Below are 17,431 nucleotides of genomic sequence, written 5' to 3'. Positions count from 1 at the left end.
AACATAATGACAAAAATCAGCATAGCCTGCCAGCTGGCACATATTTCACAGAAGTATAACATGTCCAGCAGAACAACTGAATAGAATAATTTTTGAAAGCTGATAATTAAGTTTCAACAATATTGCCAGTTTCTCTCATAAAAGTCTGTAAATATTTCCCACAGGTGAATGATTATGTTTTACTCTTATTATTTTAAGCCTTATAAACGGGCAAAACACCATGACAGCAGTTCTTTTCCTCATAAGCAAGACATACTTTTTTAGCAGAGACTGATCTAGTCTGTTTAAAGTTCCCATTTAAAGTGTAGACTGAAAACAAAAATTCAACAGCGAAATTCAACAGTGAAATAGATTTTTAGCTCCTTTAATAGGACATTGCTTTAATTGTAACAATATATTATGTCAAGGCAGTCTTAAAGCTTAATGAATTTACATAAAAAATCTTTATGGTTCAGCAGCATTGTAGTATGTGATATAACAAATTTCTTGTATCTTAGATGTGCCTAGAAACACACCATCACCGTATTTAAAACCTGCCAACCTGCCAAACTACTGAATTCAATAAGCAGTTTGAAACTGCAGAGAGAACAAACGCAACACAGGGAAACAGTAACACGGTTTTGCATTTGAAATACTTGGAGATTGTATAACAAGGTCTCGTGTTAATCCAGTGCTGTGAAGCTTGAAGGAATCCTACTGTGCCTTCAAAAAACCAGCATCTTATATAACCTCACTTTCATTATAATTAAAATAATCTTACAGCTTTGCTTTGCAGTTCAGCAGAACCACCATCTCAAATGATTGGCTTGGCACCTCTCCTTCCTGGTTTAATTTTACATTTGAACTGCAGACATACCTACAGAACTGCATGGATGTAAGGTATTAACATTTTTCAATTTAGTAAATACTTTAAGCTCCGCCTCTCCAAAGTGCTGCTATCACTGCCTCTTTTTCAGAGCATGTGACCATTTGTGAGTGAAAATAAAATAATTCATATGCATATGTTGAAGAAATCTTTCTGATTCTCTTAAGCCTTTCGCTCTAACAGCTGGCTTAGGTATGAGCTCAGTGAAAGGTGGTATTTTTTTTTCTCCTCATCCAGTGCCCTGTTGTTATCCTTCCAAATAAGGATAGAAAAAGTAATAGCTATTCTTCAATAGTGTGACCTCCAAAGTCGTGATCCATTTTCCTCCCTTCTTAAAAAAAAAATAAAAAAAAAAAATCAAGGAAATAGTTTGTCAGATGACACCTTATATTTGCTCCGGCACACATTGCACTCCTCCCATCTCTGAGGTCCAGATTAGAATTTGTTATAGCGGTATTGGCAATTTCTGCAGGCAGTGGTTGGCTTGACCTTTTAATCCAGCTAGCTTTTTCCACTAGAGGACTAAAATCATGAGCTGTAGAAAGGACTGACTTCAGTCAGTGGGTTATGAGGAATTAATGTGAATCGTTGCCATTCCAAATTACCAGTGCTCTGATCCATGGAACAAAGTGCAAAAAATATAAGTCACAGCAACAGCTTATTTACCTTAGAAGGACAGTCCAGGTAATGGCTGCCTCGTCCCAGAGGACTACATTTGGTCACTGAAAGTGCAGTCACTACAACCTGTGCTGTGTTCTCTCCAAGGCAAAGGCAAGTGTCCAACAATGCCCGAGCACGGCCAGTTACTGTGGGGTAAGAGGTAATTGTTTCATAATCCATTCGGGACAACATTTGCTGTGAGCGAAGGACATCGAGGATGTGGTTGAGACGTCCTTCTGTCATGCAGCTCAGTATGGTCTGTCTTTGGCAGGCTAGTATTTGACAGGAGTTTCCTTTGCAGCAAGTTTCTTGAGTGAAAAGGAAACAAAATTACATAAACTAAGTGCTCTTTTCTTTCAGAAGTTGTTAGCAATTGATAGAATCAACACCAGAAATGTAAACTCAGTAGAGGAAGATCAGATTACAGAAAATAAGTGTTTCTAAAGATTATTAAGTGCTCAGATTGTGTAAGGGGAAGAGATTTTCAGGTCTTGTGCTGTTCATCTAGCATCTGCACAAAACTTTATGCAGAACAGCTTGGCTTGACATAGATGAGAAAACTCATGTATGGAACATCTAAGAAAAAACAGATAATAGGTAGTTCAGGGTAGTAGGTCTGCTTGAAACATGTATTGTGAAACTGGGAACTTGAATATATGTCAGAAACAAACTAGTAACAAACATAATAATCCCGGCAAAATGATCAAGAACTTCAGGTTCTGTCTCTTTTCACAAACTGATTAGAATACTTAGTACAGACATTAGGATTTTTAATGTACAGTAAATACCATACACCAAGAGAAAATTAATAACCAAAAGCCATTGTTGCTTTGGAGACCATGCCTGTCATTCTGATTTCTGATTGTTGCCAGTAGAGTTCTGTGATGAACTTCACCTGCATGAATTATTCTGTTGATTTACCCAGAAATTATGTCATCTCTCAGAAGTAAATTGGAGAAGGATGGCCAGCTAGATGCGAGAACTGTCATAGGCCAGCTTGCAAAAAGTTAGCAAGAAGCTTTATGAGCTTTTACCTACAGGCAGAGGCAGGCTTCACAAATCAGAAGCTGGCCTTTTCTGCCTCTGTTCAGTAGGAAAAACTAAGACCATGTAAGTAAGGAAATGAATGGTCCCCCTGCCCTCAGTCACCTGTTTCTGTAGTCAACAGCTACTTTTGTAGTGGTACAGAATACATAGCTTAAAAAAAAAAAATCCCAGACTTAAGCAACGACTGTCTTTCACATTTGATATGTGCTATATTTTTTGTATTTTTATTATGGTCTTTTCAGAACTGTTCTCAGCCTGAATACACCCCTAGAAAAGACTAGACATACACAAAATTTAGAGCCATCTGTGTCCTCCAGACTTTAAATGATTTGATCACCAAGGTCTGGCCAAGGAGAATATTGCCACCTCAAACTGGAAAATGGGGTCTTACCTGTCACTGATTGTTCAAGATGCATAGGTTGTGGTCTCTGCTTAAGACCCAGCGGTGGGTCCTTATGCTGACTGCTTTCTTTGCCTGTAGTTGAACCAGATAAAGGAATTGTGCAAAAGGAATAGGATTTCCTGCTGTCAGAGCCTGGGTGAGTAAGAAAAATTTTAAGCTGAGTAAAATGAGACCGTTGAATTGAACAACAACAGAACATTATACATGTATAAGCCACTGCAGAGGACTGGAACTGAAGTGAAAACTAATTTGAGAGCACTTACTTATTACTAGCTGGTCTTTGGGCCATTATTAATCTATCATTATTCCTAGGAAGATTTAGATATATATTACTACATGCGTCTGACTTTTTCAAACTGTCTTTAGGAATTTGTTTCTGAAGTTATGGAACATTCTGTTCTGTCCATAAGTCTGGCAGCTATTGATCAGAACTAAAATGCCTGGAAATGCAGATGTCATTATAAGTGAATTGACCTCCTATGGCTTAACTTTTGTGTCCAAGGGCATGAGGAGTACAGAAAAAGCTTTTAAGGAAATATATCACATGACACAAATTTAAACACTTTGACAGGACAATTCCCCATCGAAAAGGCAAACAAAGTTATTTAAGAAGGAATGGTGATTACCAGGAATCATTCAGATGATCCTGGCAACACAGTCTTTTTAAAGCACATCTCCTTTTCTTATTAGTAAATTACAAAAAAAGCACTTATTCCTGGTGGCACAAGGCAGTGTGGTTCCCAGGAGGGACTTCTGTCAAAAGCAACAGGCAATATTTGATGTGCGAGGGAAAGGCAGCTGTACATTACAGGTCAGGGTTCTAAGAAAATTTAGCAAAAGAGGCTTTTCGATCTATACACTTAAAAGGTATTGTGGCACCTCTGGTTTTCTGCAGTGAACTCATGCTTCAGATGAGACCGGTAGAGGGCACAGCTGTACTGAGAAGGGACAATTGTACACGGAAAACCACATATATATGTAACAACTGGTAATATTTATCCTTTTCTTAGAATAGCTAAGGCTGAATATGTTTCCAGGTAGAGACCTTTCTTCGTTGTGTTCTGTGGGATAGTATTTGACAGACCTGTCTCAAGAATATTTCTTCTTCCTGCATTATTTGCACAGGTATCAAGTAGAATAGTTGACAAGCTTGGCACTACAAAAGAAATTTTCTTGCTGATTACATGGTTGGGTTTTGGTGAACAGATGACCTGAAAAAAGATCAAAATAGAGAAGAATTACATTCTTGGAAACTTTCATTCCAAAACCTTTTCTAAGCAGTTTTCTCATGGAATATATGGAATATAAGGTATCACAGTGCAGGGTAGGGTGGAAATGCAGCTGTTGAGCCTACAGACAAACTTATTCAATTTTAGCTAATTACCCTGGGTCACTGTGGCAGCACATACCCATAGGCTAACTGCCCTCGGGTTTACTGCAGTCCTAGATTGCTTCTGCAGCCTGTGCTGCCAGCAGCCATGGCGTCACCAGAACTTGAGCTGTTCAAAGCTAGCTCTGATCCAGGCAGGTGAGGATCAGTTCTATCTCTGTGTCTTTCAGTATTGGCAGGACTGCTGCAAATACTAAAGTCACTTTGAAAATGGGAGTTAACTGTATTTTGGAGTGATTACAAAGCAGTTGGCCTTGACCTAAGAAACTAGGTTGAAAATTCTAGAATTCCAGCCATCATTTTGAACATACTACAAGAAAGGTTAGATTTTTGCCATTTCTTTGCAACCTATTCAGGAAGGAGAGGTTCAAAGCAACTCTTAAGTGGAGGAGGTTGTTTTTGCAAGAGCAATGTCAGAGTCAGCTACTTGGAAGAAGGTAAAACAGTGGGTTTGGTTGGTTAACTGGATGGAGTTATCCTGGTTAGGGACATTTTGCCCCACAGTGTAAGACCCTCATGCTGTGTACTCACCTCTGAATTGCATATGTCTGTCTGCAGTGTGTATATTTCTGAACCTTTGCCTGCACTAAGTGCTGTCTCCTGGAAAAAAATAACACAGTAACTCTAGTAAGTATATATATATATAGCTTGTTCAGTTCCAGTTGTCAGGAGCAAGACACTGACAGTTTGTTCTGACAATACATATTATAGTCTCAGGTATATGCTGATACGTAGCAACAATGAATTGCACACAGCAATTTTGCATTTTAACACACATAATTGGGCATAGAATCTGACGCAATTCTACCCTGTTACTCCTGCTGTTTCAAATTTATTTCAAAACCCAGTTTTGAATCATAGAGGGGAAGGTGAAAATAGCGCTATATTGAAAGAGTTTGGGCTAGCTATAACATGTTTTTCTTTAAGCATCCAAACAGCAGGAGCACCCTGTGTTTAGTATGCCAAACTGTCTGCAATAAGGATGTGTCAATGCTTGTAACCTCTTTCCATTTTGTACACATGCAGCAGATTTGTTCAACTATGTTTATATACTTCAACACTTATGAGTCAATCCCTTTTCAAGAATCTCCAGTAGCATTTTCACATTAATTTTGGACACCTTATCAGTTCAGGTTTTTGAAAAATAGTGCTCTTTGCTGATTTAGCAAATAGAAAAATAAAACCTTGCTTAAGGGAGATTGAAGCATTAGATTATGGAATATGTGGCAGTACAATCCTAAATAAACTTCAACAGTAGTAAAAATGACTTGGACTGTAACTATGCCACCTATTAAAACATCAATGAAGTCTATTCTGTAATCCCAGAATATGATTGCAACATGTAGAAATAATCCAGCATGCATTAACATAAACAACTCACATACGCACAGCAATGAAACTGACCACACAGCATGGGTGTAAATGGAGCCAGAATGCTTGTTCAAGGGCTGAAGTATGTGTCACTGGTTTTCCACTCTGACTATCTAAGTTAACTATATAGTGTATTGCTATATTTGCAACAGTCAGATTTGTGCCAGATTTCCCATGGCAATGTAGACATATATGGAGTTAGTTGTATCACTGAGCTGTTGGCCGTTCCCCATCCATTCCTGTGGTATCAAAGAACCCTCTTAGACCCTAGGACAAGTAGGGTCTTGTGCCTGAAGCGTGTCAATTTGCAAGCAGTGAAGCGTACAAAAAAGTGCTGGTACTAGTATTGCTGCAGCAGGTACTAACGCTGTCCAGATTCTGGAACAAATATCTTCTTACCAGTACATACAACAAAAATCGTCCTTGATTCTAGCCCTAATCTGATCTGCTTGAGGCTGGTATTTGTTCTCACTCACCTGGGCTTACCAGTCTGACTACAGCTGGTGACTGGAAAGAAGCTATCATATTTTTATAATCTCAGGTAGAAACTGATATGGTTTCTAGAGAACCTCACAACATCTATTTTCGACAATTCCTGAATGAACTTGAAATGCCAAAGGGTACTCCCCAGCTCTCTGGCATTTCCAATAAAACAATGAAGACAACTTTCCCTGGTTTTGGATCACAAAGACTGCAGTTGAAAGAATCAAGTAATGTCCTTGTAGGAGAAGAAAACTTAATTCTGCACTAACCTTTGCATCCATCAGATTGTAGATTGCAGTGGAAATTGCCTCCTTATTTATACTAGTCAAAATTCCATTTAGAAGGTCTACACATTCTGCAGGGGTAATAAAGCATTTTAAATACCACATTGCATGTGACAGCGTGTATCTATTTAGGCATCAGTGTATTGCAACTAACTTAACTAGTATGTTGAGGAGCTGGATGAACTAAATGAAATTAGTTTAATACAACTTCCACCTCGTAGCTCCTCTTGGTTTCCTTTTTCAACTTATCTTAAAGAACAGTTAGAGTCACATTAAAATCACATTTTCCTAAAAGTTCATACAGATGCAGTCAACTTACTTGCAAAAGATTTACATATGACTATATAAGTCTATCACAATAAAGCTATATGCAAATTGTTTCCTCAGCACTTCAACTTTGGAAATTTGCTCAGAAGTCCTCAAATATCACAATTTTAACACTTCTTGGCTATCTTTCTAGCAACAGATGATCAACATAACAATTCCACTACAGCAGACAATTGATAGCACACTTCAAAGGGAACTGGTTATGCATTGGAATCAAGAAATGCTGAAGACGGGTTGATCTTTGTTAAACTAGTATATATAGCTGATAATATTCCTTCCTTTATTTTTACTCATTTTCACTTTATACCAAACACAATTTTGGAGATAAGCAAGCCATTTCTGGTAGGAAGCTTCAGTTAGAAAAACCATCTACAGTACTCTGATAATCTAAAGACTGCTTCCACTTCAGTTGTTCTGTCACTGATGTAGAATGCAAGAGCAACGTTCCCAGAAAGACTCTCTCCATTACAAATCTTGCAAAGAAAGCAAATCCTGAGCCTTACCTGCAGTATGTGGTCTATAAGCAGGTTCTTGATGCCAGCACAAAGCGATAAGATGCAACAGTCTATTCCTGTCAGGCAAATTGCTTGGTATAAACTTTTCTGAAATGCCAGGCCGCAGACTGCCGTGGATTCCCGTCAAAACTTCCAGCAGTGTTGTTTGACCTGCAATTTATAGGAAAATGTCACTGTAAAAAAATATCTAAGACCTCAGAACTCTCTTAAAATGATACTGAGCATAAGTTATTCTGTATATTTTAGAACACAGACTGCTTCTTTGAAAGCAAAAATATAGTAACACTCTTGTAAATAGATATGCTAACCTTTAATAATAACTACAGCTACTTACTGCAATAGGACATTTCAGGATAAAGAACTCTGTCCAAGTAATGTCACAGATGGATACATAAACATGCATTGTAAACTACGGGCACAGATACCTCAGGAATACATGTAATTATTATGGGTATATTCTAAGCACACAGTTTATATAAAGCCTTACACCTGCATTATATGAATACAACTCCTACTGTACAAAAAGAAAATCTACTTTGGGCAGCCACAAGATGGTAGACATAAGCTGCATGAACATTAAGATACTATTCTATGCAGTATTTCTAAAAGGTCCTCAGCCTGTAAAACACAGGAGTCATACAATCAGTTTTGCCATGCAAACAGAGCCCATAGCAAAGAAGCCTTTCATTGATTTCCATCTCCATAAAATGGATCATTCTTAGGCTGTGGCAATGTTACACAATGCTTTGCAAATTACATCGAGGCTGCTTGCACTTTCATCTAAGAAAGTAAGATACCCTGCTTACTTAAGAGAATTCAGCATGAACTGGCATTTCTTGATCGGGATTTGAAACTCATGGCAACTTTAAAGTTGAGCATTCTGCTCATCCAGTTAGCTGTTTGTCCCTAAAATGTTCCCGGTTTTAAAATGACAACTGTAAAATATGAAGTGGTATTCTTTCTCATTGAAGGTAAGCGGAAAACCCAACCCAGCAATGGAGTGCTTCAGCAAGTACAGATTGATTATACGAGTGGGGTAAGCAGCTACACCTTTCCTCTACAGAAGATCAGCCTCTTTGGAAACACTGAGGATTCTAATCTTTACATCCCGTAATGTGGAACTATGTGCTGTAACAGTAATATCAGGCAAAGGGACATCTAAAAAGACAGTGCTGTTCGTATCATAATTTCCCCACAATAACGGAATTTGCAGAAAATATTAGGGCAACACAAAGTCTGACATGAACATGAGAGATGAATACCTTCAAAAGGTTTCTGTCTGCTTAGGCTTTCCCAACAGAGTATTCCAAAACTGAAAAAAAAAAAACAAAACAGCAAAGGACATTTATTATTTTGCAATCCATATCTATGTTCTCTTTTCCAAGAGCAAGTTTATTGGTTTAAGAGAAAGAAATTTTTCAGGACAAAGTCTATCCAAGTTTTCCCTAATTTTGTTAAATCCTTTTTTCCTGCATTTTTAAGTTTCAGTTTTCAACCAAACTGTTCTTGTAAAATAATAAATTAGTTAGAATTAATTTTTTTTAAACATAGGATCAATTAGAATTACTTTTCTGGTTACCACCTTATCTCCATTTGCTCTTGTGAATTTCAGAACCTTCTGTCTCCTTTATCATTTTTGTTTTGTTTTCAAGTAATTTAAATAGCAACTGAAAGAGGTGGACTTTTCAGCAGTTACTGACAAGTGCATCAGTTAGCCTACCAAAAACTTGATTCTGATGCACTGTGTGTCTAGCTTCTTCAGCAAATTTTGATGGAGCTCCAAACGCCATTTTCCTTCTGTAAAATCCTAGGAAGTATTCCAGTGATACCATAGATCTACATACATAACCCACAACTCAGATGGTATAAAATACTGTTTGATAAAAAGCTCAATCTGCAAAATCAGGGGCAGAAGCAAGAAGGCTGCTGGAAGAGAGAAAGCAGGCTACGGATAAGTCAGAAGCAAAGCAATCAAAAGGGGAAGAAGCGGTTCTAGGATAAACTTATCTGCTTACTTTTGTATCTTGCTGTAGTGCTAAATTTAGAAGAACGTCCTTTTCTGCCTTATTTCCACATAAAATCTGAAAGTGCTTTTACTTAAATACCCTCTAGGAAAGTATTAATGTCATGTGGACACACATGTAACTTACATGTGCTTAAGTAATATTTCATATATGACACATAAAAGTTGTTTTCTCTGTTGCACCACTGTCTAGTCACCCACTATCTCATGTACTGAGTCACATCTGAGTATCTAGAACTATACAGGAACAACATGCTAGAAGATGAGTTATGCCACCTGAAAGTAAGCCCCCACTCTTCTGGTGCAAAAATCTTCTGTTTGTGAACAACATCAGATTAGTCACATCATTTATATGTCTCCTCAAGTGTGTGCATTATTTGACTCATCTTAGAGCCTGCCACAGTGACCATAAAGCAGGACTTTAAATTTGTTGCCTCCATAAAAAGCTCTGAGAGCAGAATAGTGGTCATGCTTAAAAGTTAGTTATAATGTTAGTCCACAGGCTCTGTATGCCAGCTGTGAAGATGAATGTTCATACAGACGATAATTGCAATTTGAGGTTGTCTCATTTATTGAGGCAACTACAAAGCATGTATCATACCCAAAAGAGTCACGTGGCAGTAGGTAAACTTCCTCCTTTGTATAAATCACGTTAGTTAAAAAGTACAAATGCTTGAGTGGCTCAGTATGTCATTCCAGCAGAGATTGCTTAGGACCTTAATGGGACATTATTGAGAAAAATGTCTTATTTTTACCTGGGCCTCATCTAGGCATCAATAGTTCTTCCTGAAATTAAACAACAGTTCACGCTTAGAAACCACATGAATTTTAGTTAATAGGTTTCTGAATGTATACGAAAAAGTTCTGGCAGCTGTGTTACACTTTTTAAACATTCATTTATATGATGACCTTTGAGAACAGTTCTTAACCTTGCTATATTATTAATGAAACATAGGGAATTTCAAACTTAATTCACTGCTATAATTGGTCTCATGTGGAACACTATCCTTCTGCATCATGTAGGTCTGTCATTTTTACTGTAGTGTCTTTGAAAATAAATATTTCAGCAACATTGTAGAATGTAGCAAGGACTAGGCGTGACCTGGCTTAAAAATTCCACTCACCTGTAAATATCACCTTCCTGGGAAGGAAGGCCTCCTTCAAGTATTTCAGGTGGGAGGTACACTAAATCCCGGCAGTTTCTCTGATTGCAGGTCTGCAGGTCTGACCTCAGTTGCTGTTTCCTCCAGTTGGTTAGTCCATAATCTGATATCTACAGAGATGGGAGAAAAAGTGAATTTTAGTAACAATACCTCAAGTCTTGGTATTAAATGTTCACTGTTAGGATAAATGTATGCAACAATAGGACAATCACTGGATTTTACGTCAATAGGCTAGAAGTAGAAGCTCCCACCTTGGCTCTGTACTGCGTATCCAAAAGCACATTGGAGGGTTTCAGACTGCAGTGGCAGAAAGCAGGCTTGAGGCTATGAAGGTAATGTAGCCCTTCAGCCACATCCACCAGGATCCTTATGAGTAAGGGAAATGGAAGTTCTGGGTACAGCTGGTGCTAAGTAACACAAAATACAGGTTTTGGTAGAGTGAAATTGCTGCTATTCACATTTTCATCTGACAATAAACAGAAGTACAATACAGAAGCTAAAGAACAGATTGACTGTGACTACTGTGCAAAAATTACATGCTGATTGTTCTCTTTTGGCTGACCTTATAATTAATTTTGTCACTGTAATGGTTTAACCCCAGCTGGCAACTAAGCCCCACCCAGCTGCTCTTCACCTTCCCCTTCTCCTCCAGGCTAGTTAAAATAGCTCTCAGCAACTATTACCTATCAAACCGTCTTTATCTCAACCCACAACTTTTCTCATTTCTGATTCTCTCTCCCATCCCACATGGCGGGGAGAGAGTGAGTGACTGTGAGGTGCTTAGTTGGTGGCTGGGGTTAAACCATAACAGTCCTATTAAAGATGACTTCTTTTATGTACCTCATGGATGAGTGAGTAGAGGGATCCATTGTTCATCCATTCAGTCACTATCCCCACAAGTCCATGGTACTGGTAAATCCCAAGAGAAGGCAGGAGACGTTCAGACTCATAGCATCTGACATTTGCTATATCCTGAAGTAGCAACTTCAACTCCCTGTAAAAAACAGTAAGGGTTAGAGGCCAATTAGACTGAAGGGAATTTCAGCTAGAGATGAGAAAGTGTAGGTATGAAAATGAGAGATAACTACATGGTTGAACACAAGCTAATATAATTCTACCAATAAAGCCAGTATTATATCATCTTTCAAACAATTCTAAGAAAATGAAGCAATCCCTTGTGTAGTATATTTTTCTAATATAATGTGAAAGACCTCTAGGTGCTTTAATATAAACCTAAGAGCACAGTTTAAAGAAGGATTGAAGTGCAAAGGCAGTAGAAAGTTGAATTATATGAAATGCTAGATTAAGCAAAATCAAGATTTTCTCCTTACTGTTCCCAAGAACTTGTGTTGTATCCTTTTGGTATTAGTGAAATCACATTTACAAGGAAATTATGATCTTCCATGCTTATCTAATGGAATAATGTTATATAAATTATATATGATATCATAGCATGATATAAAGGTGAAGCCAAATTCAGTTTTGATGTAAGCAGTAACACTAGTGACTGCCAAATTTGAGTCAAGCTCAACTGCGGTTGTATTGTAGACCTGAATTCAAACAGTTTATTTACAGAGATAACAAAACTTTGCTTTGATCATCATCAGAAGAATAAAGTTTTGTTGTCCGAGGACCTAAAACAGTTACTTCTTCATGCACAAGAAACACTGAACTGTCAATTCAGTTCTGCCTTTTCATGGAAATAACTGAACTGCTGATACAGGTTCAATTTTTGTTAATTGAGTGTTTGATTTTAAAGATCTGATTATCTCTTATCATTCAAAATTCAGTTGATTTCAACAGACCTAGAGCTCATTCTCATTACTCTAACCAGCCCTTACACTGACACTTCAGTTTCAGTTTCTCATATTTACTGTGTTGATTCATAAGCCTGTAAACTAATCACTAGAAGTAATTCCCAGCCCCACCTGTTTTAACACTTATTTCCACAAATCTAAATATTTTTCAGCAGCACACAGTTAAACATTTTGCAGCCAGAGTAAAACACAGTTTATTCTCCCAGCTTTCCTATACTTCGTGTAGTGTAAACAAGAGATCAGAATGTTAGAAAGAGAAAAACAGAACAGTGGCTTTAGTTTTAGGGAGCAAGTGTGAGTGAAAAGATGCCAAACCACAATAGCATGTTAAATTCAAAGCGAAATAAAATGTTGATTTCTGTAACTTTAACTATTTTGTTTTGGGGTTTGTTTGATTTAAGGAAAATGTGGTCAGGGGACAGAGCTTGTTTTTCTTTAAATGAGTGACCAAATAAATAACATTGATTTAAATTACAAAATTGCTGGACTTCTATTGTCTAAAAAACAAGCAACACCCCCAACCACAAAAAAAAAAAAAAATAAAAAATCACAAAAAACCCCACCAACTTAAAATTTTTAACTGTTCCCAAATTCTCACAGCATTGGGCTTTTGAAGTATCACTGACAATTTAAACAGTCAATTTGAAAATATTTGCATAAAATACTGTTCTTTCCTCCTCTGCCTTTATAATGGAACAAATTAAACCCTATGTATTCAGGTAAGATAGTTTTGGATTTTAGTTTTAACAAAAGCCACCTGAATGGCAGTCTTCTCAGTTAACAAGAGTAACTAGTCCATAGACACACATCAGACACTCCTTTTTTGATAAACAGTCGGGTCAGTGCATTCCCTAAAATGCTTTGGTCTTGCTTCATCAAAAGTAGCTTGCGGTTATTCTTGGAAACTTTCTGTGTTTTTGTCACACATTGGAATTTTGTGGTCAGTAGATTGACACCCATCAGTTACTGCTCATTTGTTTTTATAATTAGGACATATACACATCTCACTGCCCTGTACCCCTGACCGTTATCCCTTCTGCCTCCCGTTTCTCTGCTCCCTCACCTGTACATAATGTTTTAGATTAAATTCATCTGAGACCTCTTCAGGGACCTCCAGAAAGATGTAATACCACAGCATGCTGAGTATTACTGATCAGGGTTTGTAGACATTATTAGAGTAGAGATAATTAATGACTTCAGGATTAAGCTCTACTTTTTGTGAAAAACCATAGAGCTTGTTTCTCGGTATAACTGCCTCCAAGTTTCCTCTTGGCTAGTCGGGATTTCTAGGAATGGAGATGTCTTTAGGGATCAGATTATCCTGGGCATGCCAGGATTCATTCTGGTGCCATTGCTGCAGGTCTGTACTGCCCATCTGCATGGTTAGTTGGCCAAATAAGATACATACCTCTCTGTAGTGTCCTGGCTGGTCAGCAGCTTCACCGAGATGTGAGTGTTCCAAGAAATATGAAAGGCTTTGAGTGCAAAGCCCGAGCCTGTCCTGGTCAAGGTAAAGCTATCCAAATCTTCGTGGGCTACTACAGGTAATGATTTGGCCATTTCTTAATTACTGGCTTGGGGAAAAAAATGGCAGAAAAGAAAAAAGTTTTAAGGACTACTTTTCATCATTACTACCAAAGCACAGTGAAGTTGCACCACCCTTTGCTTCCCAAATAATAATTACACTAATCCAACAGGCTTCCTTTTACCATGCTGTGTCAGACTTTCCTTATAAAGACAGGAAAAACGGACTAATTGCAAAGGAGTGTCTGGATCGTAACTTGCCATCTGAAGCTGCAAGGTGCTAGTTAATTGCTTGTTATTATTTCCATCTGATGACTTTGAAATGTAGGGTCATTATTTACAATACAAAATGTGATTTTTTTTTAAGCGATACTGAACTATATAGACAAACTAGTATCTTACAGTTATGTGCTAGACAGAAACAGAGTTTCCCTGCTTCTCATGAGAAAAAGCAATTCAATAACTCATGCAGGTATGTTCTGCATCATTCTTGCGTATCTTCTTTAATACAACATCACATGTCAATGCAAAAGCAAGGTAAAAGACAAATTTCTTGCTGCTGTCAGCTGGCAGAACTCTGCTAAATGGAGCTGTGTCGTTACAGCAGCCTCTAATTTGGCCAGTACTTTGTCTATACTATAGGGCCATCTGAGTGTTTCAGACACATTTTATGGCAATGCACATGGATTAGAGATAACCTCTGCAAAGCATCACTGTGTTACTGCATGAGTAACATTTTTAATTACATCTGTGAAGCTACATTAGACTAGAGAATAAGCAAAAGTCAGTGGTGAAAGAGGAAAATGAGCAAGCAAAGAAAACAGATGGGATAAAACTATTGGTAGTGATTACTGCAAGATCAGTGGTCAGTGAGTCAGAAGAACTCAAACTGGAATACTCCCTTCAGGGTCCAGTAAATCAGGGCTAGAAAAGAAAACACATGAAGGAACTGAAGTAACAAGGCCAAAACTTTGAGGTAACCAGTACGGATTGTTGAGTGTGAATTGTGTCCTTCTAAAAGATGGGCTTTACAAAAAGAGCTCCTGGGATGCAGAAGGCCTGAAAGTCTTCTGACTTCGAGCAGATCACTTGTTCTCCATGAGTAAAGTAGAAGCAAACACCTGAAGATAAATTAGCCTATACTTATGGCTGAACTGCTTCATGACCAACTTATTTTTGGTTGATCTCAGTATCCAAGCTGTGCCATGCAGACAAATTCACAATCACAGAGGGGTACTAATTTTGCATCTAACCACAATCAAAAATGCAAATAAAAATTCGGCAGTTGATTTACCGATTCAGCTTCAACAGTATTTGATTTTGATAAGAAAGCACAGTTGAATTTTTTTGCTTTTGTTAGATTATTATAGTTTGAAAGCAAGAGGTACCTCACATAGAATTTCCTTAAAGAATAACTCCAACATGATATGAGGCTGACAGATAGGTTAAGAGTTTAATAAAATTTGAAAAGATTGCTGTGAATGAAGATAAATTTCCAAAAAAGCCATTTATCTTTTAAAGTTATAAAGACAGACCACACCGATCTACAAATCCTAAATATAAAGTAGGTAATCAGAAGGCTGGCAGCAGCAAAATTATATCTCATTTTTAATATATACTATGATAAATAGTCATTTAAATAGCCAAAATAATTTGTTCAACTCCAAGTATAGTACAAAGAAGATCAAACAAAGAATATAGATGTAAACCATTCCTGAAAGTATCTATTTAAAATTGAATCAAGTAAAGCTATAACAGTTATTTAAACTCTTGCTAACTGACTACTTAGATAAAAATAAAACATAGCCATTAGCTCCTATTTTGGATTTGCAAAACCTAATTTAACTAGAGATTTAAAAAAAAAAAAAAAGACCACCACTCCAATCTTTCTCTGTTACAAACCATGATGTGCCAAGCACCATTGTCCCCGTGTCTGAGTTTGTACATCTGTTTCCTCACCTAGACTTAGAGTGATTTGCTGATAATTTCTACGACAGTTTAACCCTAAAATGAGATATATATTTTTTTAAGTATCCAGAGTGCTACCAAGGTGCCTAAAACAGCTGGAGGGACTAGTCGTGGAATCTGGGACTATCATGGAATTACAGATAACAAAGTCTGTCTCTGCCCCCTACATTGCAAGTTTGGTATGAAAACCATTTTTTCAGTACTTCTGCTCATCCGAATGCTTTTTCTCCCAGACCCTTTTAAAAAGCTCACCATCAAACCACAAAACCAATATTTCTTAGGTGACCTTTGCAGTGAAGAGTTTCATATTTTTTAGTAAGCCATTAAAAGTTTCACACAACTTTGTCATCTTCCCCTAGTTGGGCAGGCAGGGGCAGGAGGGAGACTACTATAAAACCATTTATTTCAAGTTTCTAATTTTAAAGGTGATTTTTGAAAAGTAATTCATAGCAAATATGTTTTTCTTAGTATAAGCGAAACTCTATGTTGTGCTAATATGCAGGTGTTTCAGTAAAAGAGATCGGAAACAAAAATCAACTTACCTCTGGAAACAGGGGCATAAAAACTATGGAACAAGGGAGTGAAACTGCTGCGGATATATCAAGTGCGAGTCAGCCTTGAACTGCATTCAGACACAGCTCAAGCTTTCCTGCCCATGAGTCAGCTGCATTGTTGATCTCTCCTTTTATTGGCTGCCTGCAAACATCTAAAATTTCCTGGTCAGATACACAAACTGTAACTCTTTAGTGACTGCAGATGAGTTTTCACAGGCTGATTTGATAACTGGCTGTAATTAAGGACAGCAATTAGTGAAAAAGAGTCTGCATAGCTGCTTTTTCCACAATGAGGAATGCCAAGAGGGAAAGCTATGTAATAGTGAAAAACATGGGACTGGATGTGGCCCAGATACAGAAGTGTGTAGAGCTGTATGTAGGTTGCGCAGCTGATGCTTATATCTGTGGTAGATCAAGCCAACAGCACAAGCACGAAATCCCTTTAAAGCGATCCCTTAAAGTCAAGTTGATCTTACAACAGGGTGAAAAATGCTGGTTTTCTGGTCAAAGGGTAGGTAAGCGTAGAGGTAACATTAGGTTGCAAAGAAGAAATAAGGATCAATTGGCTGTCAAGTAGCCCTGCCAAAACGGCTGTAGGGGTTATAGTGGAAGCTAAGTTGATCACAAACCAACAGTGTGCTCTCATGACAAGTGGGGAAAACTGCATATTGGGCTGCATTAGAAATGCAGTCAGCAAAGTGAAAGAAGTCATTATGCCTCAGTACTCGGAAATGGTGAGGCTGCATCTGAAATACTGTAGTCAACTTTAGGGCCCTCAGTTCAAAGAAAATGTTGAGAAACTGGAGAGGATGCAGTAGACAGCTACCAAGATGGGCGCTAGAGCACATGCCATACAAGGAGAGGTTGAGGGAGCCAGTCTTGTTTAGTTAGGTGAAGGAGGCTAAGGGGGGGATCTACTAGAAGCCTACAGCTACTTAAAGGTCAGTTATGAAGACAGAGCAAATTATTCTCCATAGTGGCAGATAACAAACAGTGGCATAGGCCACTATGAAGAGATGTCTCTACTTCAGAGGTTC

At 37.9% G+C, this 17,431-nt stretch overlaps 1 protein-coding gene across 3 annotated transcripts; it reads right to left on the bottom strand.

Moving 5' to 3' along the window:
- Nucleotides 1-348: 348 nt before the first annotated feature.
- On the bottom strand, nt 349-16,499 carry LOC104051864 (receptor-interacting serine/threonine-protein kinase 2). Of its 3 annotated transcripts, none has more exons than XM_064459320.1 (12): nt 16,383-16,499; nt 13,757-13,922; nt 11,372-11,525; nt 10,783-10,938; nt 10,493-10,641; nt 8,608-8,657; nt 7,334-7,495; nt 6,489-6,574; nt 4,897-4,965; nt 4,060-4,186; nt 2,964-3,107; nt 349-1,833 (listed from the first exon to the last, which is right to left on the bottom strand). In XM_064459320.1, exons 2-12 carry the CDS (start codon nt 13,906-13,908, stop codon nt 1,511-1,513), a joined length of 1,572 nt encoding a protein of 523 aa, XP_064315390.1. In that variant the 5' UTR covers nt 13,909-13,922; nt 16,383-16,499; the 3' UTR covers nt 349-1,510. The 3 variants fall into 3 exon arrangements, with proteins under 3 accessions (XP_064315390.1, XP_064315391.1, XP_064315392.1); XM_064459321.1 differs by having other exon boundaries at nt 13,757-13,918; XM_064459322.1 differs by lacking the exon at nt 13,757-13,922.
- Between the last annotated feature and the right edge of the window lie 932 nt (nt 16,500-17,431).

The sequence above is a fragment of the Phalacrocorax carbo genome, chromosome 8 (genome assembly GCF_963921805.1).
Source record: "Phalacrocorax carbo chromosome 8, bPhaCar2.1, whole genome shotgun sequence".
In the NCBI taxonomy this organism is placed as follows: Eukaryota; Metazoa; Chordata; class Aves; order Suliformes; family Phalacrocoracidae; genus Phalacrocorax; species Phalacrocorax carbo.
This window is presented reverse-complemented; position numbering and strand designations above follow the sequence as displayed.

Coding starts and splice junctions, on each gene's coding strand:
- LOC104051864 (XM_064459320.1), bottom strand. CDS start 13,908: ATGGCCAAATCATTACCTGTAGTAGCCCACGAAGATTTGGATAGCTTT. Junction 10,642..10,782: donor ATACGCAGTACAGAGCCAAG/GTGGGAGCTTCT, acceptor CCATCTCTGTAG/ATATCAGATTATGGACTAAC. Junction 6,575..7,333: donor TTATAGACCACATACTGCAG/GTAAGGCTCAGG, acceptor TTACCCCTGCAG/AATGTGTAGACCTTCTAAAT.